The sequence below is a fragment of the Mobula birostris genome, chromosome 11, assembly GCF_030028105.1.
Source record: "Mobula birostris isolate sMobBir1 chromosome 11, sMobBir1.hap1, whole genome shotgun sequence".
Taxonomy (NCBI): Eukaryota; Metazoa; Chordata; class Chondrichthyes; order Myliobatiformes; family Myliobatidae; genus Mobula; species Mobula birostris.
In genome coordinates, this window is record NC_092380.1 from 18,298,932 (window position 1) to 18,324,933 (window position 26,002).

The 26,002-nt window shown below is 45.3% G+C and overlaps 1 protein-coding gene across 1 annotated transcript in view; it reads right to left on the bottom strand.

Annotated features, from left to right (window-relative positions):
• Positions 1–26,002, bottom strand: part of tab1 (TGF-beta activated kinase 1/MAP3K7 binding protein 1) — a 38,559-nt gene that overhangs the window by 7,059 nt on the left and 5,498 nt on the right. Inside the window, exons 3-9 of the mRNA XM_072271818.1 lie at positions 24,747–24,897; positions 19,994–20,080; positions 16,461–16,599; positions 15,868–15,984; positions 13,780–13,891; positions 10,361–10,505; positions 9,326–9,548 (exon numbers count right to left, since the gene is read on the bottom strand). Coding sequence (XP_072127919.1) covers positions 9,326–9,548; positions 10,361–10,505; positions 13,780–13,891; positions 15,868–15,984; positions 16,461–16,599; positions 19,994–20,080; positions 24,747–24,897 — 974 coding nt within the window. The remainder of the gene's footprint in view (positions 1–9,325; positions 9,549–10,360; positions 10,506–13,779; positions 13,892–15,867; positions 15,985–16,460; positions 16,600–19,993; positions 20,081–24,746; positions 24,898–26,002) is intronic.

A 26,002-nucleotide genomic window follows, 5' to 3' on the forward strand; every position in this document is an offset into this window, starting at 1 on the left:
GAGCCACCTGCCCCCTTGTACTTCTTCCACCCTCCCCCACCTTCTTACTCTGACTTCTCCCCTTCCCTTCCGGCCCTGATGAAGGGTCTCCACCTGAAACGTCGTCTGCCCTTTCCATTGATGCTGCCCGGCCTGCTGAGTTCCTCCAGCATTTTGTGCGTGTTGCTTTGGTGTTCAAGCATCTGCAGGTTTTCTCGTGTTCACTGATATACAAAATTGGAAACCTTAATTTATAATTAAATGCCAATGTATATGCCACAGCACTTTAATGCAGTTAGGAAAATGTGGACAAATGCAAGATTCACGTAGCAACATTCTTTCTTTTCTTTTGAACGTCTTCACACTTCAAGTACGTTTACTTTAGCAATCGTGAGCAGAAGCTGATATTAATACTTTCGGATTCCCAGTGTTTCTTTACCTTGCTTTACAAACCTGTGTGAACTGATAAGGGAAGATATCTGTTTCACTTGACTCTTAAATGAAGGACTAGTAATTCTGCAGATGCTGGTTAAACTAGTAACAAAAATTGTCAACAGGTGCACTGTTTGCCAAGCTTCATGCAGCTCAGAACGGTGTAGTAATGTACAGCTAAATGAAAGGACTAACTTCCAATGACTGGACTATTGAGTTCAAATTCCACAATAGCAGCTGGGGAAATTTCAGTAATTAAATAAATCTCAAATTCAAAGAGCCTGCACAGTTAACCTTTAGTTTGTTCACAAATAACCGCCGGAGAATGAAAGCAACGCACACAAAATGCAGGAGAAACTCAGCAGGCTGGGCAGCACCTATGGGAAAGAGTACCGTCGCTGTTTTGGGCCGAGACTCTTCGTCAGGACTGGAAATAAAGATGAGGAAGGTGGGACGAGCGGGAGAGAGGAGCAAGAACCACAAGGTCATAGGTGAAACTGGGGGGGGGAGGGGTGAAGTAAAGAGCTGAGAAGTCGACTGGTGAAAGAGATACAGGGCTGGAGAAGGGAGAATCTGATAGGAGAATACAGAAGGCCATGGAAGAAAGAGAAGGGGAGGAGCACCAGAGGGAGGTGATGGGTGGGTAAGGAGATACGGCGAGGGGGGGAATGGGAATAGGGAATGGTGAAGTGGGAGGGGGAGGTGGGGTTTACTGGAAGTTCAAGAAATCGATGTTCATGCCATCAAGTTGGAGGATACCCAGATGGAATACAAGGTGTTGCTTCTCCAACCCAAGTGTGGCCTCATTGTGATCCCACCACCAAACACATCTTTTTCTCCCACTTTCTGCTTTCCGCAAGGATTGCTCCCTACATGACTCCCTTGTCCATTTGCCCTTCCCTACTGATCTCCCTCTTGGCACTTACCCTTGCAAGCAGAACAACTGCTACACCTGCCCTTACACCTCCTCCCTCACTACCATTCAGGGCCCCAAACAGTCCTTCCAGGTGAGGGACACTTCACCTATGAGTCTGTTGGGGGTCACCTACTGTGTCCGGTGCTCTCGGTGTAGCTGCGTGGTCTCCTGCATATCGGGGAGACTCCACGCAGATTGGGAGACCACTTCACCGAGCACCAATGCTCCATCTGCCAGAAAAAACAGGATCTCCCAGAGGTCATCCATATTAATTCCACTTCCCATTCCCATTCCGACATGTCAGTCTATTGCCTCCTCTACTGTCGCAATGAGGCCACACTCAGGTTGGAGGAATAACACTTTATATTCCTTCTGAGTAGCCTCCAACCTGATGGCATGAACATTGAGTTCTCAAACTTCTGGTGAAGGCTCCCCCCCCCTTCCCCATTCCCATTTCCCTCTCTCACCTTATCTCCTTACCTGCCTATCACCTTGCTCTGGTGCTCCTCCCCCCTTTCTTTCTTCCAGGGCCTTCTGTCCTCTGCTATCAAACTCCCCCTTCTCCAGCCCTGTATCTCCTTCACTAATCAACTTCCCAGCTCTTTACTTCACCCCTCCCAGTTTCACATTTCACCTTGTGTTTCTTCTTCCCCTCCCCTCATCTTCTTACTCTGACTCCTCATCTTTTTTGTCCAGTTCTGATAAAGGGTCTTGGCCCGAGACTTCAAATGTTTACTCTTTTCCATAGATGCTGCCTGGCCTGCTGAGTTCCTCTTGCATTTTGTGTGTGTTGCTTGGATTTCCAGCACCTGCAGATTTTCCCTTGTTTGTACAGGGAATGAGATCTGTGTCCTTGCCCCAAATGGCCAATGTCTGAGTCTGTACCCTCCAAGGTGGCTGACTCTGAATGTTCTGAAAGGCCAGAAACACAATGATGGACAATAGATGCCAGTGATCAACTGGAGATGAACTGACGAAAAAAGGCTGACTGCCTTGCTTGTACTGACTCTGAACAAACCAACTGGTTCTACCAGCCCTTGTCATTCTGCAAATACCTCTAATTTTTAATAACCCAGTTCTATTTTGAAAATCACTACTGTATCTGATTCCACTGTTCTATTTATTTATTGATTTACTGAGATATGACGCAGAATAGGCCATTCCAGGGAAAATTTATAATGGCCAATTAACCTACTAAATGGTGGGACTGTGGGAGAAAACCCACGCAGTCACGGGGAGAATGTACAAACTCCTCGCAGGCAGCGGCGGGATTTCAACCGTAGTGCTAACCATACTACCGTGCCGCTCCTTGATGGGAGTTCCTGCCAGCACAAAAGAAATATCACAAGGTGCTTAATGTCGTAGTGGTGTACCGCAGCAGCTTCTAAGTTTCAGCCACCTGCATGTAGGTCGAATGTCCGGTTCCGTCTGAGTAGAGTCTGCACATTCTTTGTTTAAATTTCATCTTGCGTGTATGTGAGCAGTAGAATTCAGGAAGAACTGATGAGAATGAGGGGAGATGGAAAACTGGGATTAATGTAGGACTAGTGTAAATAGGTGGTTAGAAACAGAAAACCTACAGCACAATACAGGCCCTTCGGCCCACAAAGCTGTGGCGAACATGTCCCTACCTTAGAAATTACCAGGGTTACCCATAGCCCTCTATTTTTCTAAGCTCCATGTACCTATCCAAAAGTCTCTTAAATGACCCTATCGTATCCACCTCTTGCACCATTGCCGGCAGCTCATTCCATGCACTCACCACTCTCTGCGTAAAAAACTCACCCCTGACATCTCCTCTGTACCTACTCCCCAGCACCTTAAACTTGTGCCCTCTTGTGGCAGCCATTTCAGCCCTGGGAAAAAGCCTCGGACTATCCACACGATCAATGCCTCTCACCATCTTATACACCTCTGTCAGGTCACCTCTCATCTTCCATCGCTCCAAGGAGAAAAGGCCAAGTTCACTCAACCTGTTTTCATAAGGCATGTCCCCAATCCAGGCAACATCCTTGTAAATCTCCTCTGCACCCTTTCTATGGTTTCCACATCCTTCCTGTAGTGAGGCAACCAGAACTGAGCACTGTACTCCAAGTGGGGTCTGACCAGGGTCCTATATAGCTGCAACATTACGTCTCCGCTCCTAAATTCAATTCCACGATTGATGAAGGCTAATACACCGTATGCCTTATTAACCAGAGTCAACCTGCGCAGCAGCTTTGAGTGTCCTATGGACTCTGACCCCAAGATCCCTCTGATCCTCCACACTGCCAAGAGTCTTACAATTAATACTATATTCTGCCATCATATTTGACCTACCAAAATGAACCACTTCACATTTATCTGGGTTGAACTCCATCTGCCACTTCTCAGCCCAGTTTTGCATCCATTCAATGTCCCACCGTTACCTCTGACAGCCTTCCACACTATCCATAACACCCCCAACCTTTGTGTCATCAGCAAATTTACTAACCCATCCCTCCACTTCCTCTTCCAGGTCACTTATAAACATCATGAAGAGTAAGGGTCCCAGAACAGATCCCTGAGGCACACCACTGGTCACTGACCTCCATGCAGAATATGACCCATCTACAACTACTCTTTGCCTTCTGTGGGCAAGCCAGTTCTGGATCCACAAAGCAATGTCCCCTTGGATCCCATGCCTCCTTACTTTCTCAATAAGCCTTGCATGGGGTACCTTATCAAATCCCTTGCTGAAATCCATATACACTACATCTACTGCTCTACCTTCATCAATGTGTTTAGTCACATCCTCAAAAAGTTCAATCAGGCTCATAAGGCACGACCCGCCTTTGACAAAGCCATGCTGACTATTCCTAATCATATTATACCTCTCCAAATGTTCATAAGTTCTGCCTCTCAGGATCTTTGGTCTATAATTTCCTGGGCTATCTCTACTCCCTTTCTTGAATAAGGGAACAACATCCGCAACCCTCCAATCCTCCGGAACCTCTCCCGCCCCCATTGATGATGCAAAGATCATCGCCAGAGGCTCAGCAATCTCCTCCCTCGCCTCCCACAGCAGCCTGGGGTAACATCATGGTTGATGTGGACTTGATGGTCTTGGCTGACTTTTTCTGTAGCATGGTTCGGTGAAATTGAAGTCTGTGTGGTGGTGTTCCTGCCCAGTGACAACGAGGGAATGGTGAAACTTTGACCAAGTTAAAATTGGTTTAAGACCCAGTAGAGAGTCTAGCAATAATTTGGCCATTGAAACGTAGGCAGTATTTTATTTCATACTGTGCGGCTAAACACAGCTCCAATGCCATATTCAAGCCTGTTGATGACACCATTGTGGTAGGGTGAATCAAAGGTGGTGATGAATCAGCACCTGGGGGAAAAGAATGAATACCTAGCTGAGTGGTGTCGTAACAACAACCTCTCAGCTCAATGTCAGCAAGACCAAGGAATGGATTATAGATTTCAGGAGAAAGAAACCAGAGGTCCATGAACCAGACCTCTTCAGAGGATCAGAGATGAAGAGAGTCAGCAACGTTAAATTCCTAGGTGTCATTATTACAGAGGACCTGTCCTGGGCCCAGCATACAAGTTCAGTTATGAAGAAAAGTAGCACCTCTACATCCTTAAGAGTTTGCGGAGATTCAACAAGGCTTTGACAAACTTCTATAGAGGTGCAATGGAGAGTACATTGACGGTTGCATCACAGTCCAGTATAGAAAGACCAATGCCCCTGAACAGAAATCCCTACAAAAAGTAGTAGATATGGCTCGGTAAAGGCCTCCCAGTCATTGAGCACATCTACATGACACACTGTCGCAGGAAAGCAGCATCCATCATTAGGGACTCCCACCACGCAGCTTCTTGCTGCTGCCACCAGGAAGAAGGTACAAGAGGCTCAGGACTCACACCACCAGGTTCAGGAATAGTTATTACCCCTCAACCATCAGGCTCTTGAACCAAAGGGAATAACTTCTGAAAGGGCACTCTGATTGAACACCCTAGTTGGGGCAGTCTTTCACTTACTCTAGAATAATAATTATAGCATAGACTTGTTAAGTATGCCCACAAGAAAATGAATCTCAGGGTTGTATATGGCGACATATATGCACAGTTTCAAACAAGAGAAAATCTGCAGATGCTGGGAGACCACGCAACACAAACACAATGCTGGAAGAACTCAGCAGGCCAGGCAGCATCTATGGAAAAAAGTACAGTCGGTGTTTCGGGCCGAGACCCTTTGGCAGGACTGGTTGTTCATTGATCCTGTTTACAGTTACTGTTCTATGTATTTGCTGAGTATGCCCACAGGAAAAAGAACCTCAGGGTTGCAAGTGGTGACAAGGATGTATTCTGACAATAAATGTTACCTTGAACTTTGAAAGAATGCACAATGTTGATGTTCTAAGGGATCTGGGAGTGCTTGTACACCTCTCACAGAACGACAACAAGAAGCAATCAGTGAAGAAAAAAAATGCTGTCTAGAGGGCACTAATAATAATGAATCTACAGCTCTGTTATCTCCATCTAAGAGATAGATATGCTTGGTATGGAAGGAATGCAGTGAAAATTCACTAGACATCTGCTAGGACAGATTTGAGAAGGTTGGGTTTCTCTTCTCTAGTTTAGAGAATGTAATTGAAACTTACAAAATTCTAACAGGGCTTGATAGTTGGATACAGAGAAGGTTGTTTCTCCAAGTTGGGAAGTCCAAAACTAGGACTCTCAATCTTAGAATAGCAGGTGGCTGTTCAGAACGGAGACGTGGAGAGTGCAGTGAATCCTTGCAATTCTCTACCCTTGATGGAGGTCAAGGCTCAGTCACTAAAACATTCAAAAGAGGGATAGTTGTATTTCCGGACATTAAAAGAATCAACGTATATGGTAAGAGTGCAGCAAAAATGGTGCACAGGTCAGTCACAAACTGTGATCTTGATAAAAGGCAGTACAGGTTCAGAGCCAGAAGGCCCACTCATACTTCTGTCCTTGTACTCCATTTTTCTTTCCACCGTACAACTCCGCCCACCTGATTTAAAATCTTTTCCCCTGAAGAGTGCGAGCAGGTTCAATGTTCCATTTCCCTACTGTGCCAGTTTACATACTTTTGCCAGTCATCAGAATTGGCCTGAAGCCCACAGCCCTAAGTCCCACTTTATCCGCAGCCTTTCCCAATACTGAAAACAAGTTCATTATTAGAACAGTGAAAAGCAACAGTTTCAGCCGAATGCAAGCGGATCCCAGGACCTGCCAGCTAGCTCTCAATCCAACTGATTCCATTACTGATACTACAAGAGGCAGCGATCTTGGATGGCAGCTGCCCAAATGCTCTTTGGGAGACAAGCTACGTCCTTTCTATCCTGTCTGCAATAGGCCCTCCTCTACCTGAGGTATCAACCGCAAGACTAATAATTGTTATTAAACTAATAGACCCGTATTTCACTGAATCCTTCATGTCACCTTCCAATTCAAAGGACTGCATTATCCTCCTCTGATGTACTGGAACCATTCCAGAATGCATTCAGCTATTAAGAGCATGGGCTGGAAGCTTGCACAACCTCATGTCCTACCTTTCAGATGTCACCCTGATCCATTTTCAAGCTCTTAATTCATCCTTAAAAAATGTGCTCTGTGGCATTATTAGCTTTATCACTGAATTCTAGCCAGTAAGCATATCCTTCAAGAGTGATTAACCATTAATTCCAATAATAAGAGAAAAGCAATGGCAGCCAAATGTCCCAACTCCTTCGGGATATGTCAGCATTAGGTGCCTGCTAATATAATGAACTGATAAGTGAGGCTTTCGACCTTCTCTGGGCTGTACCAGGGTCGGATCTAAGGACTCAGTTTTGGTTCAGGATGTTGTTGTTTGCTTCAGATGTTTGCACGTTTTGTTTTTTTTTTCTTTCTCTTGCAAATCAGGATTTGGTCTTTTATTTATTTTTTAATTGGGTTATTTTGGGTTTCTTGCTTTATGGCTACCTCTCAAGGTTGTATAATTTATGCATTCTTTAATAATAAATGGACTTGGAACTTTAATCTTGAACCATTCAGTAAGATCATTGCTTGATCAGCTTCACTTCTCAACCCTTTTCCCGAAACCCTCATGAGCGGCCTCATAAACACCAAGGCCGCTTTATCATAGATTTTACTATGTTCAAAGATTCAACAAGCTCTTTATAAATGATTCCTGAACATCCTTTAAAGCCTGCTCTTTAATGGTTTTCCAATTCTAAAGATTAGTTTTGCTTGTCACATGAACATCGGAATGGACATGGACAGTGAAAAGCATCATTTGTATCAACGACCAACACTGTCCAGGACTGCGCTGGGAGCAGACCGCGAATGTCGCCAATGCTTCCGGCGCCAACATAGTGTGCCCATAACTTACTAATCCTACCCCGCATGCCTTTAGAATGTGGGAGGAAACTGGAGCACAAGGGGGGAACCCACATGGTCACAGGGATAACGTACAAACGTTACTGGGAATTGAACCCCGCCGCTGGTGTTGCAGTGTTATGCTAGCTGCTACACTACAGTGCCACATGCCCCTTGGTCATTATACAAATGATAAGGTCCTTGGCCTCCTCTTGTGTCACAATGAAGCCACTCTCAGGGTGGAGGAGCAACACCTTATATTCTGCCTGGGTAGAGATGAAGGCATGAATATCGATTTCTACTTCTGGTTTTAAAAAAAAGTCCCTCCCCCCTGCACTCCTCTTCTATCCCACATTCTGGCCTCTTAACTCTTGTCACCTGCCTATCACTTCCACCTGGACTTCCTCCCCCTTCCCTTTCTCTCATGGTCCACTCTCCTCTCCTATCAGATTCCTTCCTCTCCAGCCCTTTACCTTTCATACCCACCTGGCTTCACCTCTCACCTTCTAGCAAACCTCCTTCCCCTCCCCTTCACCTTTTTATTCTGGCATCTATCCCCTTCCTTTCCAGTCCCGATGAAGGGTCCTGGCCTGAAACGTCCCTGAAGATGGCAGTTGATCATCGAAATGTCGGTTAAAATTGATATTTGTACCTGGCTGGAAGCCAAAGAAAAGTTTATGCATTTCCATGGATGCTGCCTGACCTGCTGAGTTCCTCCAGCATTTTGTGTGTGTTACTAAAGCTTTCTCCATATCTTCCACATTTGTCTACAATCTTCTTTCTCATTATCTTTTTAGGCAGCTCCCTGTTGTTACTCTGCTTAGTAATCAGTTGCCTTTAGTTTGTAGGAACACACACAAAATGCTGGAAGAACTCAGCAGGTCAGGCAGCATCCATGAAAATGAACAAACTATCGATGTTTCAGGCCGAGACCCTTCATGGTCTCATGTGGTATTTGGCAGTCACACTGGATTCCAATGGGCACAGAAATACGACATACATACTGTGTCAGGTCAGGTACTCCCGTGTTCCTGGCCCCTGTCTTACATGCTACCAGCATGGAGAATTAATCTCCACTAACACTGCACCATGTCTCCTATTGCTAGATAAGGGGCGAAGAGTGTGTGGCATGGAAAAACTCAGTGAAGCAGCAGGTTATAGACTGTGAGGCAGAAATCTGTTCATGGGACCCCCAGCAAAGATAAATCAGGCTCTGTTCTGATGGCTTCTGCAGCTGAGCAGTCTGTACGTACACTCAGCCTTACCGTCATTAGCAACAGTTGCTCAGAGGAAGAGTATAATGGAATGCAAACAGGTGCTTTTGCTTTTAGATGTCATCCTTCCTTCAGAACTTGTGTGGTTAGTGTGCCATCTGCCGCAACAGTTAACCCTTTGGTTTCTGTGCTGGTTGAGGCCATGCAACCAACAGTGTAAGAAACAGGCAAAGTTTGGCCACACATGACATCATCGAAGCTACACTACAACGGTCAAAGTGCCAGTCCTTCAACTTCACCTGATGTCCAAAGCAACAGAGCTAAACCACAAGCACCAAGAACCCAGCCGGGTCAAATGCCAGGAGTTGGCTCAGTGATCGGCTGTGACGAAGCAGACAATACCCAAACAACACATGGTGGTCTCATTTACCTTGGGTCGGGCTTGTGGACGTTTGGCTCATCTCCCCCAGAGGGTAGTTGAAGTTTCGAATGAGGAGGGTCATGTCCTCGTGTCTGTCACAAAACTTTGACCTTTCGCCTCCACTGATGAAGGTGTCGCGATGTATCCTTCGGACGCGGTCAACCACTGCCTGGGCCACAGCATCTAGCCTCGTCTGCAGTGCAAACTCTGTAGCCACCATGGCAGCGATTTCCTGCAAGGGGAGGTGATGGGAGTCAGGCAGTGACAAGCAGAACCCACGCTCTCCCCCGGAGTCTGAACGGGTTCTGGCAACGCTCGGGGACACAGTTCACACAGCCACTGCTAAGCTCGTACCTCAGTTCAGAGCACACTCCAGCTGTTCTCCCTCAACACTATACCACCCCAGAGCACACTTCTCTGAACAAGTACCAAACCCCAACACTGGCTCCCTCACACAGCACACTTACTGAACCAAACACGCATCCACTGACCCTGATCACACATAAAAAATACACTGCAGCCACTCTAGAGCACACCCTACTGAACATATACTCAGCTGCAACACTCGAACTTTCACACTGCACTATGCACTGGACCAAACACACACCCGCTCGTTCTACTTGTTGTTCCTTTCCACACCTTGTAGCGCATTGTGGGGCAGCCTTACCGTTTCTTTTAGCATTTTTCTCTGTTATTTTTCGAGGCCAAGTTGCTAGCTTGAAGCTCAACCCAATACAGATGGAAATCATGCATGGAGCCCCCACTTCTACAAAGTGCACACACGCCAGAGCAGACCAATCTGCAGCATACATTCAGACCCATAGCGCATACCAACCCGAACCCTAAACACAACCCAACCGCACTCATTGGAGAGATGCTGGGCCCAGCCCATACACCCCAGGTCAAGGGCACCCATAGTGTCCCAGCCAGCAGCACCCATGACTTCCACTCAAACTCCTCAGACTCAGGGCTCGGACTACATCAGCACCTCAGTACCCGGGGCAGCTGAAGCACACGGTGCTCTGAGAGAGAGCAACGCCTCACCTGATTGGCCTGTCCAGGACCATGAGCTGCCTCCAGGGCTTTGTACAGTCCATCGGTCATCAGCACCAAAAACCCCGTCACCCCATCCAGTGACTGCCCTCCGTGGATTTCTGGCTCTGCGATCACCGGCTTCGTCTTGGCAGGACTAACCAAGGTGAAAAACCCAATTATTGTCAAGGTATATCATCAATACCGGCATGAGGCAAATGCAAGCAGACAGCCGGGTCAGTGCTCTGGTCAGCACAGGCCACAACTGGGTCAGTGCCCCGGACAAAGTTTCAAAGGTCCAAAGCTCATTTATTATCAAATGATATAACTCTGAAATTTTTCTTCTCTGGGTAGCCATGTAACCAAGAAAGAAAAGAAAGGCAGTACGATCAGCAATCCCTCAAATACACCCTCCCCACAAAAAAAACAGAAATGGAACAAGCACATTAACCCCCAAATCCCTCCTCCCCGTAGGAAAAAAGACATGAACAGGCAGATCAACACCAGAGGTCATGGCCGGGTCAGCGCCTGGACTCCAGGGGTCACGGCCAGGTCAGTGCCCGGACACCAGGGGTCACGGCCGAGTCAGTGCCCGGACACCAGGGGTCACGGTCGGGTCAGAGTTAGAGAGGTATAGCAGAGAAACAGGCTCGTTGGCCCACTAAGTCTGTGCTGGCCATCAACCACCCACCTACATCTTGATTTAAACTCATTTTTATTCTCCTCTTAGATGTTACCACTCTTACTCGGGGCTAAATTAAATCACATGTAACTGAGAGCAGTATCGGTGTATATAGAGTACGTGTTGGCAGACGCGAAACAAATAAAGGTGCCCTGTAGGGTAATGTAATTGGTGGAAATGTACATAATTTACAACCACTGACATTGAGTTGGGGTTCCACTTTAAGAGGCTGGTCTGACTTATGACGTAATTACGTGAAGTTCAGGTACCAGTTTCTGGATTACAATAAAGGAGTTGTTTCGGTTTTTCTTAAACATAAAACATCATTTTATTTGCAAATCCTACACCCGTTTCCTGCATGGCAAGCTGTGACCAGTGGGTACTATTCACACAGATATACAGGCAACCCAAGCTTTACATCCGTTCAGGCATCAGAAATTCACCCCAACAGAATTCAAAGGAACAGTCCCAAAAATTTGAGGTATGGAACCAAGTCACCTTAATTGAATTGACATGGTTGGGGATAAGTAAATGAATAACTTAAAAGGTTATTTTCTATTGGCATTGGTTTATTATTGTCGCATGCACCAAGATACAGTGAAAAGCTTGTCTTGCATATCAATTATGCAATTATCAATTTGTCATCCAGATCAATTAATTAAACAAATCACTCTAACTTATTTTTTTGATGGATGCAAATATTGTGGCTATATATTCTGGATAATCGAGATCCAAGGAACGTAATCCTCTGTTTGTGCATATTTATTAATGATTTATGGACAACACAAAATGGGGCGGGTATGTGAGCTGTGAGGATGACACACACAGGGGCTGCAGTGCAATTCAGGCAGGTTGTCTGGGTGAATAAGTGCATGGCTACTACAATATAACGTCATCAGCAAACTTATATGTTGAGTTTGATGGAAACTTGGCTACACAATCATGGGTGTACGGTGAGTGCAGCAAGGGGCTGAGTACACAGCCTTGTGGGGCACCGGTGCTCAGAGTGATTGTAGAGGAGAGCTTGTCCCCTATTTTTACAGCCTGGGTCCTGTCTGTGAGGAAGTTGAAGATCCAGCTGCAGATCTGAGTGCTAAGGCCCAGGCTCTGGAGCTTAGGAATCAGTTTATTTGGAATGATGGTATTAAAGGCAGAGCTGTAGTCAATGAAAAAGGGCCTTACAGATGTGTTTTTATTCTCCAGGTGTTCTAAGGAGGAATGTAGGGCCAGAGAGATGGCATCTGCCGTTGACCTGTTGCTCCGGTAGGCGAATTGCAAAGCGTCGAGGTTGACCGGTAGGCTGTGGTTGATGTGTGCCATAACCAATCGCTCGAAGCACTTCATAGCAATTAATGTCAGAGCCACAGGTCAATAGTCACTCAGGCATGCCACCTTGCTCTTCTTCGGCACCGGGATTATCGTTGCCTTCTTAAAACGCAGGGGGATCTTAGACTGAAGCAAGGAGCAGTTGAAGGTGTCAGCAAACACTCCAGCTAGCTCGCTTGCACAGGACCGGAGAGCCCGTCCTGGGAAGCCATCTGGGTCCGTCGCCTTCCTTGGATTTATTTTCCGGAAGGCCCTTCTAACGTCCTCCTCAGTGACAATGAATCTCGATGCCACCAGGTCCGGTTCATCCAGAGGGAGCGGGACACTCTTCTGTTTGAATCTTGCATAATTGTAGACTGTATCTTGGGTAATGATGAGTTTGAGCACAGAGAGAAAATTAAGAACGTGGTGGCATGGTGCAAAGACAATAACCTATCCCTCAACGTCAGCAAGATGAAGGAATTGGTTGTTGACTTCAGAAGGAGTAGCAGATTGCACAACCCCATTTACATTGGTGGTGCGCAAGTGGAACAGGTCAAAAGCTTTAAGTTCCTCGGGGTCAATATCACAAATGACCTGACTTGGTCCAACCAAGCAGAGTCCACTGCCAAGGAGGCCCACCAGTGCCTTTACTTCCTGAGAAAGCTAAAGAAATTTGGCCCGTCCCCTAAAACCCTCACTAATTTTTATAAACGCACCATAGAAAGCATTCTTCTAGGGTGCATCACAACCTGGTATGGAAGTTGTCCTGTCCAAGACCGGAAGAAGCTGCAGAAGATCGTGAACACAGCCCAGCACATGACACAAACCAATCTTCCGTCCTTGGACTCACTTTACACCGCACGCTGTCGGAGCAGTGCTGCCAGGATAATCAAGGACACGACCCACCCAGCCAACACACTTTTTGTCCCTCTTCCCTCCGGGAGAAGGCTCAGGAGCTTGAAAACTCGTACGGCCAGATTTGGGAACAGCTTCTTTCCAACTGTGATAAGACTGCTGAACGGATCCTGACCCGGATCTGGGCCGTACCCTCCAAATATCAGGACCTGCCTCTCCATTTTTTTTTGCACTACCTTACTTTCCCTTTTCTATTTTCTATTTATGATTTATAATTTAAATTTTTACTATTTATTCTCAATTTGTACTCCAGGGAGCAGGAAGCGCAGAATCAAATATCGCTGTGATGATTGTACGCTCTAGTATAAATTGTTTGGCGACAATGAAGTAAAGTAATGTGCAAAGGCTGGAGCTTATCCACTGTGGTGGCAATAACAGGAATGCAGATGATAACGCGAACGGTAAGCGATTAGGGAAAGTGGGGGGATGTGCACCAAGACTGGGATATCCTTGTGTGCAGGTCAATGAAAGCAAGCATGCAGGTGCAAAGGGACGTTACGCAGCTGGTGGAATATGTCATCCTTACCTCAGCATTTCCACATCACTGTAGCAGTACTTCATGCGATAATCTCCAATCCTGCGGCTGCTGTCCTGGCCTCCAATCAACCCACATTGCTTAATTTTTGCAGCATCCAGACCTAGAAACAGCATGAAAAATTAAACGTGAGTGTCCGGCACTGGAGCAGGGTCCACGCACTGACTGGGAGTGCCTGGCACCGAGATGGGGGCCACATGCCAACCAGCAGCAGGATAAATGATTAAGCATTCATCTGCATCTGACTTGAGAAAACTGACCCCTGTTTTAAATATTGATGTATAATGGAAGACAAATTTGCATTTAAAAGCAATTAACATTTAAAGACTTTTTTCCCTGCTTGTGAATTAATGGGTACCTGATTTAAGTTGTCCATTTGAAGCTTTATGTTTTAGCAGGTCAGGGTATCGTTTTGCTGACTACGGTTTAAGTCTGCTAAGTGCACAGGATATGAATTTCATGCCTACTCAAGTTTTCTCATGGCAGCAGAAATGGATGTGGCTTCGACTTCAATGTTTAAGAGAATCAGAAATTTGCTAACTTAGCAGCAGTTCAATACAATACATGATATACAAGAAAAAATAATAATAATGAAGTAAATCTTATTCGGTATACGTATATTGAATAGATTAAAAATCATGTAAAAAACAGAAATACTATATATTTTAAAAAAGTGAGGTAGTATCCAAGGGTTCAATGTCCATTTAGGAATCGGATGGCAGAGGGGAAGAAGCTGGTCCCGAATCACTGAGTGTGTGGCTCAAGGCTTCTGTATCTCCTACCTGATAGTAACAGGAGAAATGGGGAAATACATGGATGGCAGGGGGATGGAGGGCTCTGGTCCAGGTGCAGGTCAATGAGACTAGGCAGAATAACCAGCATGGACTAGATGGGCTGAAGGGCCTGTTATGTGCTGTAGTGTCTGTGACTCTATTCTGTACCTGCCCAAACCTGTCTTGGAATAAGATACTGGCGATAAGAGCTTCATTTCTGGTAATTAGAATTGCTTCTTTAGTGTCGGACCCGGCTGGTGGCGTAGTGGCACCAGTGCCGGACTTCGGGACGAAAGGTCCCGGGTTCGAATCCAGCCGGCTCCCCTGCGCGCTTTCCATCCGTGCTGGGTTACGAGCAGGTGATCTCTTTGGAAACTCACCCGGCAGAAGGCAATGGCAAACCACCGCTGTAACTTGCCTTGTACGCGAATCCCCACTACCCCAGAGAGGCGTGGAGGGAAATCGTCCGCTAACCGGAGAAACTCTGGATGCGACGTACCTTTCCTTTTCTTTACACTAACACCTATCATGGCCCAGTGAATCAGTGTGCAACTCTAAAGAAGTCGATTTCATTATGGATGGTTAGGATAGAAAGGCTCCACTGAGGTAACATTCCTTAACAGAAGAAATTCATTCCTTCATTGACATCTGATGTACACAGAAGAGTTTAAACCTACCACAACATTTGGCATTGGATTCTGTTTTTTTAAAACAACAACCACAATCAGATCTGCCCCACTCCGACCCTCGCAAGTTATATCTGGAGGGTGTGATCAGTGAATTTCACCACCCCCTCCTTGCCCTTTCCATATTAAGTGACTGATGTTGTCAGATCTCCCCCTCCCTCTCAGAGTCATTAAACTGTTAACGGTTACACAGTGTTCAGACAGGAAAGTCAGTAACACAGCTACAAGCTGTGAAACTTCATATGGGGAAAACTAGCAGTGCAGGAAGCCTGCATACAGCCAGTTTTGTTTCCAACCATGGCTTTAACAAGCCTGGATTCAATAGAATGCAAAGAGAATGGAGAGGTGTGAGGGTTCCAGACACTGAAGAAGAATTCCGCCCATTAAATTATTGCAGGAACTAAATTTAGGGATACAAAGGAGACTCTGAGTTAGGTCTGGGGAGTGCCCATACCTCTAGCTCTCCATTTCAAACCAGTGCATTAATTAGAGAAATACACACAAGATGCTGGAGGAACTCCAGCGTCTGCAGATTTTCTCTTGTTTGTGGCACAGATCTGAGATCTGGACATTCTCCAGATGCCATGATTGGAAACGTCTTCTGTGTCAAGGTCACTCACCGAGCTGTGACAGCCGGAAGAGCTCGTCCTCGTTGTCTGTCGTGTGATCAACGCTGACTTGAGTCACCTGGAGCTGTCCATCTGCAGTGGATTTGCACAGCAAGGCTCGGCTAGTGCCTGCCAACAGGAACAGGAGCCCAGTTAAAATGCTGAACCTCGCTTCGCTTATGGCTAGATCTGAGTCAGTTTGGCAGATGGGTGGAGAAGAGGTTAGAGGAGAGAAGGAACAAGCTCAATGGAGAGGGGCAGGGCAGAAGTCATCACTAGGGGTGCATTGGTGTTTGAGGAAGGCAGGGGAGAATGGCTTAGTGAACATAATGCAGCATCAACAAATGTCAGTTGCACTCAAAGCCAAAACAATACTTGAAGCTCAACACAGGTTCATCTAGAGATGCCAAACAAGCCTGGCTCAAACCCCATTTTAGTCAAGACCACATCTGCAGGCTAAAGACGACAATGCTTGTCTGCTGCCTTATCATTACTCCAGGAAAGTGAGATTGTGTTTAAAACTAGAATAAACCGATAGGATGTTGGACCAACAGGCAGGTATCTGAGGGCCTGTACAACAGCCATTCTACAGCACAGCGAAGTACCTATGTTGGCGATGTAGAGCTTGTTGTTGAGAATAAGTGCAACAATGGCAGTCGTTCCTCCTGAAATCTCCTGCTCGATTTTATTGAGTTTTTCCAGGAGCTTCTGGTACTGTTGTGGAAGCTGGGAGTGAGGAATACCCTGCGAGACAAGCACAAAACACAGATTAGAAGGGGCAATGTCATAGTTTTCTTCTTTCGGTTGTTCTTTCTTTCCTCTCCTTTCTATAAGTGTATACCTCAGATAAATATTATGTGGAGATTTGTGACAAATATGATTATATGAAATATATGTACAGTAATGTGTTGGCGCGTGGCCAAGTGGTTAAGGCGTTTGTTTAGTGATTTGAAGGTTGCTAGTTCTAGCTTTGGCTGAGGCAGCCTGTGTCCTTGAGCAAGGCATTTAACTACACATTGCTCTGCGATGAAACCAGTGCCAAGCTGTATGGGTCCTAATGCCCTTCCCTTGGACAACATCGGTGGCGTGGAGAGGGGAGACTTGCAGCATGGGCAACTGCTGGTCTTCCATACAACCTTGCCCAGGCCTGCGCCCTAGAAATCTTCCAAGGCACAAATCCATGGTCTCATGAGACTAACGGATGCCTATAATATAATGTACAGTATCTGAAATACATCTTATGGAAATGTTTGTTTGATGATGAAATTCAATAGAAAAATAAATTACAAAAAAAAAAAGAAGGGGCAATGTTGAAGGAGTGAGGCAACAGGGAGAGGATTGAGTTGAAGGTTTGCGACACAGCCAGCATTTTGCTGAAGCAGGGTGAAGGGGAGTTGATGGTATCAGAGCAGGTTTGACCAGCTGCAGGAATCCTTATCCCCTTATAAGAGGCAAATAAAACTGCAGAACACAGATGAGGGGGAAGAGGTTCAGAAAGAATCTGAGGGGGAACCTTGTTCCACCCAAGACAGGGTGTGTACCTGGATTGTAATGCCAGGGAGAGCCACTGACCACATTCAAGCATCTAGACGAGCACTTGGATGACCAAGGCACAGAAGGGGTGAATATGGATGGATGTCCAGTGATAGGTGTAGATGTGCTTCCACAATCACTAACACAGACTGGTTAAACCTAATGGGCCTGTTGTCAAAATGTTGCCAGAAATGCGAACAAATTTATTAGAACTAAGCACATTAATTGTCAAGTCCCAAATATAGCATCACTATCTAGAATTATTAGTTTGGAAATGTCAAAGACTCTGCTGAATAACTTAACATCAGTAAGGGAGTGACAAATGAGATCCTCACCCTCACCACACCAGCCTACAACCCGGCAGCATCACACTATTGCTTTTCTTTCCTACAAGAAAGCTGAGAGGAGACAATAAAGATGTTCGGGATCACAAGAGCGTTTCACTTGTGATGAACCAAAATCTGTGGGAACAAAATACGGCAGTAGCTAATAAATGCAAGATTTAAAAGAATCTCTGTTACTCTACATATGTAAATCAGAAAGAAGTACAGCACAGGAGCAGGCCATTTGGCCCACAATGCTGTGCTGAACCAGCTAAAAAGATTAAAAAACACCCAAGCACTAATCCTTTCCACCTACACAATGTCCATATCTCTCCATCTTCCTCACATCTATGCGTCTATTCAAATGTCTCTTAAAAACCTCTAATATATTTGCCTCTACCATCAGACCAGGCAGCACATTCCAGGCATCCATGACTGAGTAAAAAACTTACCTCACATTCCCCCTGAACTTACCTCCTCTCACCTTCAATGCACGCCCTCTGGTTTGAGACAATTCAACCCTGGGAAACAGATACTCCCCATCTATTCTACCTACGCCTCTCAATCTTATAAAACTATCAGATCTCTCATCTGCCTCCACCATTCCAGAGAAAAACAACTCAAGATTATCCAGCCTTTAATGTAGGTCTCAAGGTATATGAATTCGGTGCATTTAGGGAGAATCTCTATAATTGTATTAGCAAGAAAGGGATACAAATATATTCTGAATGTACTAAAGTGAGTTTGTAAGTGGTGGCTCATATGGGGCATGAGTGAACCAAATGTATTCCTTGCTAGAGATAACCATTTTTTTTGTTCGTCCATCGTTGACGTCGATGAGGAACTCGACACCATAATGATGGTGTCGAGACTAGCGCGTGATTTGGATTTAAGTGAGGGAGAGTTGCGCAGCGTCAGCTTCACTCTCTCTTCCCAATTCCCATCTGGGTCCAGTGGCAAGACAGAGTCTAGACGGCTGGAGATGGGACTAGATGCAGTGGATGACCAGGACGTCTTCTGTGTCTTGTCGTGCTCTACACGTTCCACGACGCTTGCAGAGACCGCCTTCTTGACCGTTGGACCTTCCATTGGTTCCGTCCGCTCAATCCGCCGGAGTCTGTCTTCACATGCTGGGATAGACAACTCCCTATCTCACCGAGGGTTTGAGACCCGTCGGCTACCCTCACCTGGTTTAGCCGGCTTGTCGAAGCCGTTGCCCGGGGTGTGGCCGCTGTCGCATGCAAACAGCTACGGGGAGCCACAGGTGAGAGCTGAGTGCCAGGTGGGGACCAAAGGTGGACTAACCGCCCTGAAAAGGAGGCGACATGTTCCCCCACCAGAAGTGCTACCCCTCCCTGACACCCCATACACCCTTTTTTATTAAATGCCTGACTGTAGATGAAGCAAGAAGACAGAAGGACAGAAGTTTAGAGGATGGGAATGTCTTGGTGGTCTCACCTGGTCATCTGGACAGTTGGTGTTAGTGCAGGAAAATAATGAAAAATGCATGTAATTCCATGGGAAAAGCTCTGTAGCAAACTCTCTCACAGTTTTTTCTCTCTCTCTCTCTTTCAGTCACACAGATCTTTCAGCAATCCCCAGTCCGCACAAAGGAATGTTCTAGGCACACAGGCAAATTAGTCTGATCCCTCCCGCCGTGAAAGCCTACACTTGATTCGACACAAGGGAAATTTATACCCAAGAGCTGCTATTTCTGGCAAACAGTGAGTCAACTCAGCCCATTTTGTTCAGTGCTTCTCCTATGAGGAAATGCATCAATAATTCCTTTCACAGCCTCAGGACATCACTTACTGCCCTAGTGAAACACTTCCTAAACCTCTATAAGGAACCCAGCAGCCTTTCATACACAGCAAGATCTCACTAACAAGAAGCAGATAATCTGCTCGCCAGCTATGCTGGTGGAGAAATCCATATCTCCAGGATACCTGGACAGTTCCACTACATCACCTCCATCTGTGCCAAAGGTCCACCCCCTCCTCACCTCAACTGTTCACTTGAGAAAGCAGACAGGATCTCACTTTTACTTCCAAAAGACAAAATCAATGACAGTCTAGGTCTCTCTCAGTAGCTCATAAAAAAGTTATTGGATTGGATTGAAGAGTTGGACTTGCCAGGAAGGCACCTCAATGCCAAGCACTGGAAACCTACCACATAACGTGCTGGTTCAACTACAAACACAAGTCCGGACTTGCAGTAAGACTCACCAGTATAGAAGTTGTTAGAGAATACATGGATAATTAATTACAGGTGTGGGTTGTTACCTCAGGAAGCTGAGACTGCAGGTTGGCCTTTTCCGCCAGAGAATCATCTATTGATTCGAAGAAGCTACGTTCTACCACATCGAAGGCCTGTGGAGAAAAATAGAACAAAGCCCTCAATGTGTGCAGCCATCTGCTCACACCCTCCAGCTGATCGAAACCAAGTGAACTGTTCGCCAATCGGCTGAAAATATCACACACAAATACAGCCCAATTCATCAATGGATGGGTTAATATCAGTAAAAGTGGCCCGCATTTCCTGGGAGCACTCGTTGAAATTGGATATATCAGCTCCGAACAGCCACAATGATGTTGCTGGAACAGGTTATCTATCTCAATTCATTCATCCTGGTTCTACGAAAGAGCTGCCTACGTGTGTGTAATTCTACTCCCAACCCCCAACCCCCCCGTTACAGGAAGGAGGCGTAGACTTTGGAGAGTATAGATGTGGTTTACTAGGCTGCTGTCTGGATAGAGGTATGAGCTACAAGTCTGGACAAACTTGGGATTCTTTCTTTGGCGTGAAGAAAAGCTAAGGGGAGACCTGGTAGAAGTTAATAAAATTATTAAGCAGCACAGATAAGAGTACATGATCAAAATCTTTTACCCATGCTAGATATGCCTAATACTAGAAATGTGTGGGGCACGTTTTTTTTTTAAAACGCACTGAGTGAATGCACTGCCAGGGGTGGACGTGGAAGCAGATGTGACAGCAAGATGCACTGCCAGGGGTGGACGTGGAAGCAGATGTGACAGCAAGATGCTGTTAGACACATGACTATATAGGGGATGGAAGGATATGGATCAGGCAGAAGAGATTCGGTTTAAATTTGCATGGTGTTTGACACAGACAGCGTGAATTAAAGGGTTTGCTCTTGTGCTGTACTGTTCTATATTTATGTAGAACAGTTGTTCTTTCCCCTATTCCATAAGAAAATGAGCGACTGCATCCACTGTCACCTCAGGATATCCATTCCAGTTTATACAAACTCACTATGCAAATCTTTGTTGCCAGAGTGACAGTATCCTCAGTCGATCACCTCAAACCAGTGTCCCCTGGTGGACGAGGAGGAAGCGACTCAGCTCCTCAAATCTGTGCTGCCATTCAGTTATATCATGGTTGACCTGATGGCAGCCTCAGTTATACAATCCGTCTTCCTGCAGTGACTTTCGACACCCCCCCCCCCCCGGCTGCTTTTAAATGAATGACCTGTTTAATGGTGAGGCATTCTCACCACATCTTCCATCCTCCGGATCTTATGTTTAACCAAGCTGCCTCTTACTCTTCTAAATTTCAGCCAAACTTATCCACTTATTTAAACAAACCTTCTCTGAAGATTCTGAAACCTTCCGGTTTAAGATGGCAGTGCTGAAATTGGGCGACAGCTTACTGGTAGTTCAAAAGGCAAAAAAATTGACTAGAAACACCTTTTCTGAGGTAAATTGTGGTAAACCATCACCGCAAACAATGAAGAGGCGAGTGAAGGTGAAGCTGACTCGAAGGATGAGCTGCGCTGGTATTGCAAAGTCACAGCATAACATGTTCCAGATGGTTTTGCAGTCAGCAATGTAATTGGAGTGAGCAATTTGGAGAGAAGTCAGGGCAAAGGAGCTTTGGTATCCATCCACCTGAACCGGATGCAAGGTTGGATCAATCCAAGTGCCAAGCTGACGTGGTAAGGTCAAGAACAGCTTTGGGCTGGGTGACAAGGTCCAGGCCCAGAGTGTTTCGCAGCAGTGGGGCCCACGTTCCAATGTGGGGGATGATCTGGTGTTCAGATAATTTAAACACCAGTCCAGATAGACTGGAAAGGCAGGACGGCGGGAATGGAGGTGTGGGTCGGCCGATTCCACTCACTCTCCTGCGACGTTCACTCCTCTCTCCATGGCGCTGAGGTTGTAAGACTGCTCCAGCTGCTACACGCTTCATGCCTGCGAGCATTGTGGTGATTTGCACCGCCATATGATAAACTGAGACCAAGGCTTTGGGCCTACTCTGGCAGCTCCAGGATACGGGCTTATGGACTCAGTTTAGTTTGGAATGTTGTTGCTTCCTTTTATTGTTTGCATGATGTGTTTTCTTTTCTTTCTTTGCACATCAGGTGTTGGCCTTCCTTTTTTTTAAACTGGGTTCTTTTGGGTTTCTTGCTTTTCAGCTGCCTGTAAGCAGACGAATCTCAAGGTTGTATAATCTATACATACTTAGAGAATAAATGCACTTTGAAACCCTTTCAATGCATTAACATCCTCCTTCGCATAAGGAGACCGGCAATATACACTGACATCACTGAAGCGAAACCTATAACTTTGTGCTCAACTTTTCTAGCAATAGAAATGAGAAGCTATCAGCTTTCCTAATTACCTACACTATCTCGTTAGCTTTTCCCAACACTTGCACTCTGCATCATAGAGCTCCACAATCTCTCACTATTTAAATAATAAGACCCTTTATTTCATTTCTCCCGCCAGCACGGATAATTTCACATTTCTCACCTTGTGCTCCAATTACCAAATCTGTGCCCATTCACTTAACCTTTCGTAACCTCCTCTTCACAATCCATCTATTACTACCTGTTGTAGGGGAAAGAATAGCGAGGGCTAATAACTAGTAAGTGGGAATGTGGATTGTGCTAATGTGGCGACAGGGAATCAGAATCAGGTTTAATATCAACCACTGGCAAAAGTTGTGAAATTTGTTTTGCAGCAGCAGTACAATGTAATACATAATAAAAGCTGTAAATTAGAATTAAATGTACAGTGAATTCCAGTTAATTGGGACACTTCAGAACCAGTACATTTTGGCTAAATTAAGTGGCTGCCCCAATTAGCCAAAGTTTAATGGACTCAGACTGCATCCGCTGTCAACCTATTGCAGCGGGTCCAGGCCCTAGCTGAGGCAGAAGTTGACTGCGGCCATGGCCAACCTCTCCAAGCACTTCAGTGAGTGCAACTGGGTGACAAACCACAGAGCCCAGAAACAGAGACATGGAATGCTGCATTGACACCACCAAAGTTTCAGGAACTTCAACAGTGTTATAGCACGCAACCATTGCTGTAACAGAAAACTGGATTTTTGGTTAGACCTATGAATGATCATTTTATTTCGTAATTGGGATCTAGTCTGTTACTTAATCAAATCTTCCTGGTAGTCACCGTTCTGTTATCAAAATATAGCTTTACTGGTGACCTTGTCAACTGGGAATGTAAAAGCTGTATCAAATTCATGCTTGGGTGGCCTTTGACAGGTCTCCTGGCGTCCAGTCCTTTTTAAGAAATCGCCTGTTGTTTCAAATACCAACTCTAGTGTGGCCTTTTAGCTTGCTCCCACACCATCCTACCCACCTTTCTGTAAAATGAACAAATTCAGGAACCATACCTTCACTGTCTTTCATGCAAGGTATTTATACAGTTAGCAAAATGGTGTCGCCCCACCAATAACCCCTGACATACTATTGGCTGCATACTGCCAAGCTGTAAAAGACCCAGTGATACAAAGGGAAATAAAGTAAAACTGCAGATGCTGGAAAACAAAATAGAAACGCTAAAGAACTCAGCTAATCAAGCAGCATGTGGAAAGAGAAGTCAGCAAACTTTGCAAGTCAAAGACGCTTTCTCAGAACTGAGGCATAAAGCTACTTAGTCTAAGTAATAGAGAAGATAGGGGAGGACAGTGGGTGGAACAAAGGGAACACCAGTAATAAGGTGAGGTGACAGAGCTAGTTCAGTGTCTCTCTCACTGTAATGTCTTGCTTGCGTTATGAAGTCTGGACAAGTAGCATACAGCCACTGATTCTCCTTTATGCACAGCACATATGACGTGCTCAAAGACCACTAAAAAGCTGGTCAAATGTGACTTGTTTTCACAAAACCATGCCTGACTACCTTTGAATTTTTCTTAGTGCTTTTAATTTTTTAATAAGCTTCTAATGTATATTCTACAATGAATGTTAAGCTTTTGCTTCTAATTTCTCATCTCTTTCCCTTTTTGAATAAGCTTTTACAATTCTCCTACCTAATGGAAGCTTAGGCGTCTTGAGAATTTTGGACAATTAAACCCCAGTATACCAACTATCTCTAAAGAAGGTCTCTGCCCGAAATGCCAACTGTTTATTCTTTTCCATAGATGCTGCCTGACTTGCTGAGTTCCTCCAGCATTTTGGGTGTGTTGCTTTGGATTTCCAGCAGCAGCAAATTTTCTTGTGTTGATAGCTCTCTCTCTAGCCATATTTGCTGTCTGTCCGTCATCTTCGCTTTAAGTAATCCCTGACCCTCAGCTTCCATAGAAGTGTAACCCATAGCCAGAGATTTCCTTTGCATCTCAACAAAGGTACTTACATCATTTCTGGGTAATGTCCAAATCAAGTTGACTTAATCAGTGCCCTATTTAGGTCCAGCACAACTATGCTGCTTGTACTTCATACCTCTACTTTAAAATAACGGATCCCACAGACGTCTCATTTTGCCCTGAAAATCTCCAGAATTTATGTGCTCACAGATATTTCTCTGATCCTCCAACCTTTTAAAAATGCTGCTTTTCCCAAATGAACCATCATATGTGTCTCAGCATTTAATTTCATTTGCCACATGGGTGCCTACTTCATCAGTCTAAGCTCTTCAAAATCTTTAGTCTCCCCATTGAGCAGGATATTTCTGAAGTCCTCTGTGACATTATCCCCACGTAACATGAACACAAATGCCTGGCACCTTCCAGCAAGCCCCAATGCGGTGAAGTACACTCAGATCTGGGCGACAATACCTGCAATAGCACCTTGCGTACGTTAGCGTCGTTGTGACTCTCGGTCAGCTGCCCCAGCAAGAGCTCTGCTGTCAGCCTCTGCGTCACAAACTTTGAGACTCGGCTCCCATCGTATCCATTGAAGACCCCATAAAGGAAGCACTCATCTTCTCTGGAGGAGAGAGAAAGCAGACTCTAGTCAGCTGTGCTCAAGAGTCAAGTGCCCCACTGAGGTTTCCCAATGTATCACAAACAAAAAAGTTCCAAGTACATTATATTCAAAGTACAGTTGCAAAAAAAGTTAGTGAACCCTTTGCAATTACCTGGTTTGCTGCATTAGTTAATCAAATGTGGTCTGATCTTCAGCTAAGTCGCAATAATAGACAAACACAATCTGCCTAAACTAATAACACACAAACTATTGTACTTGTCAATACTGAGTACACCTTTGAACAATCACAGTCTAAGTTCAAAAAGGTATGTGAACCTCTGGGCTAATGTCTTCTACAAAGGCTATTTGGAGTCAAGTGTTCTAACCAATGAGATGAGATTGGAGGTATGGGTTGTAGAGGTGCCCTGCCCTGTAAAAAGACACACAAAGTCAGGTTGCTGTCAGAGCCTGTCAAGAGAGATCTGTTTATGTGCAACATTCCTCGATTAAAACAACTTTCAGAGGACCTTAGAAGAAGAGTTGTAGAGATGCATAGAGCTGTTAAAGGCTACAAAAGCATTTCTAAAGGCCTGAATGTTCAGCAGTCTACAGTAAAAGAAACTGTCTACAAATGGAGAAAATTCAGTGCTGTTGCTACTCTCCCTAAGAGTGGGCGTCCTGCAAAGATCACACCCAGAGCACAATGTGAAATGCTGACGGAGGTAAGAAAGAATCCAAGGGCAGTAGCAAAAGACCTGCAGAAATCACTAGAACTTGCTAAAGTCTCTGCCATGTGTCCACTATAAGGATAATACTGAACAAGAATGGTGCTCCTGAGGAACCCACCGTTCTCCAAAAAAGAACATTGCTGCACTTCAAGTTTGCAAAAGACCACCTGGTTGTTCCACAATGCTTCTGGGACAATGTTCTGTGGACAGATGAGACAAAAATTGAACTTTTTTGTAGGTGCTATGTTTGGAGGAAAAAGGGCACTCCACACCAGCACCAAAACCTCATTCCAATTGTGAATGATTAAACAATGTGTTTAAAAAAGACATGAAAAGTACAATTAATTGTTTGTGTTAGTAGTTTAGGCAGATTGTGTTGGTCTATTATTGTGACTTAG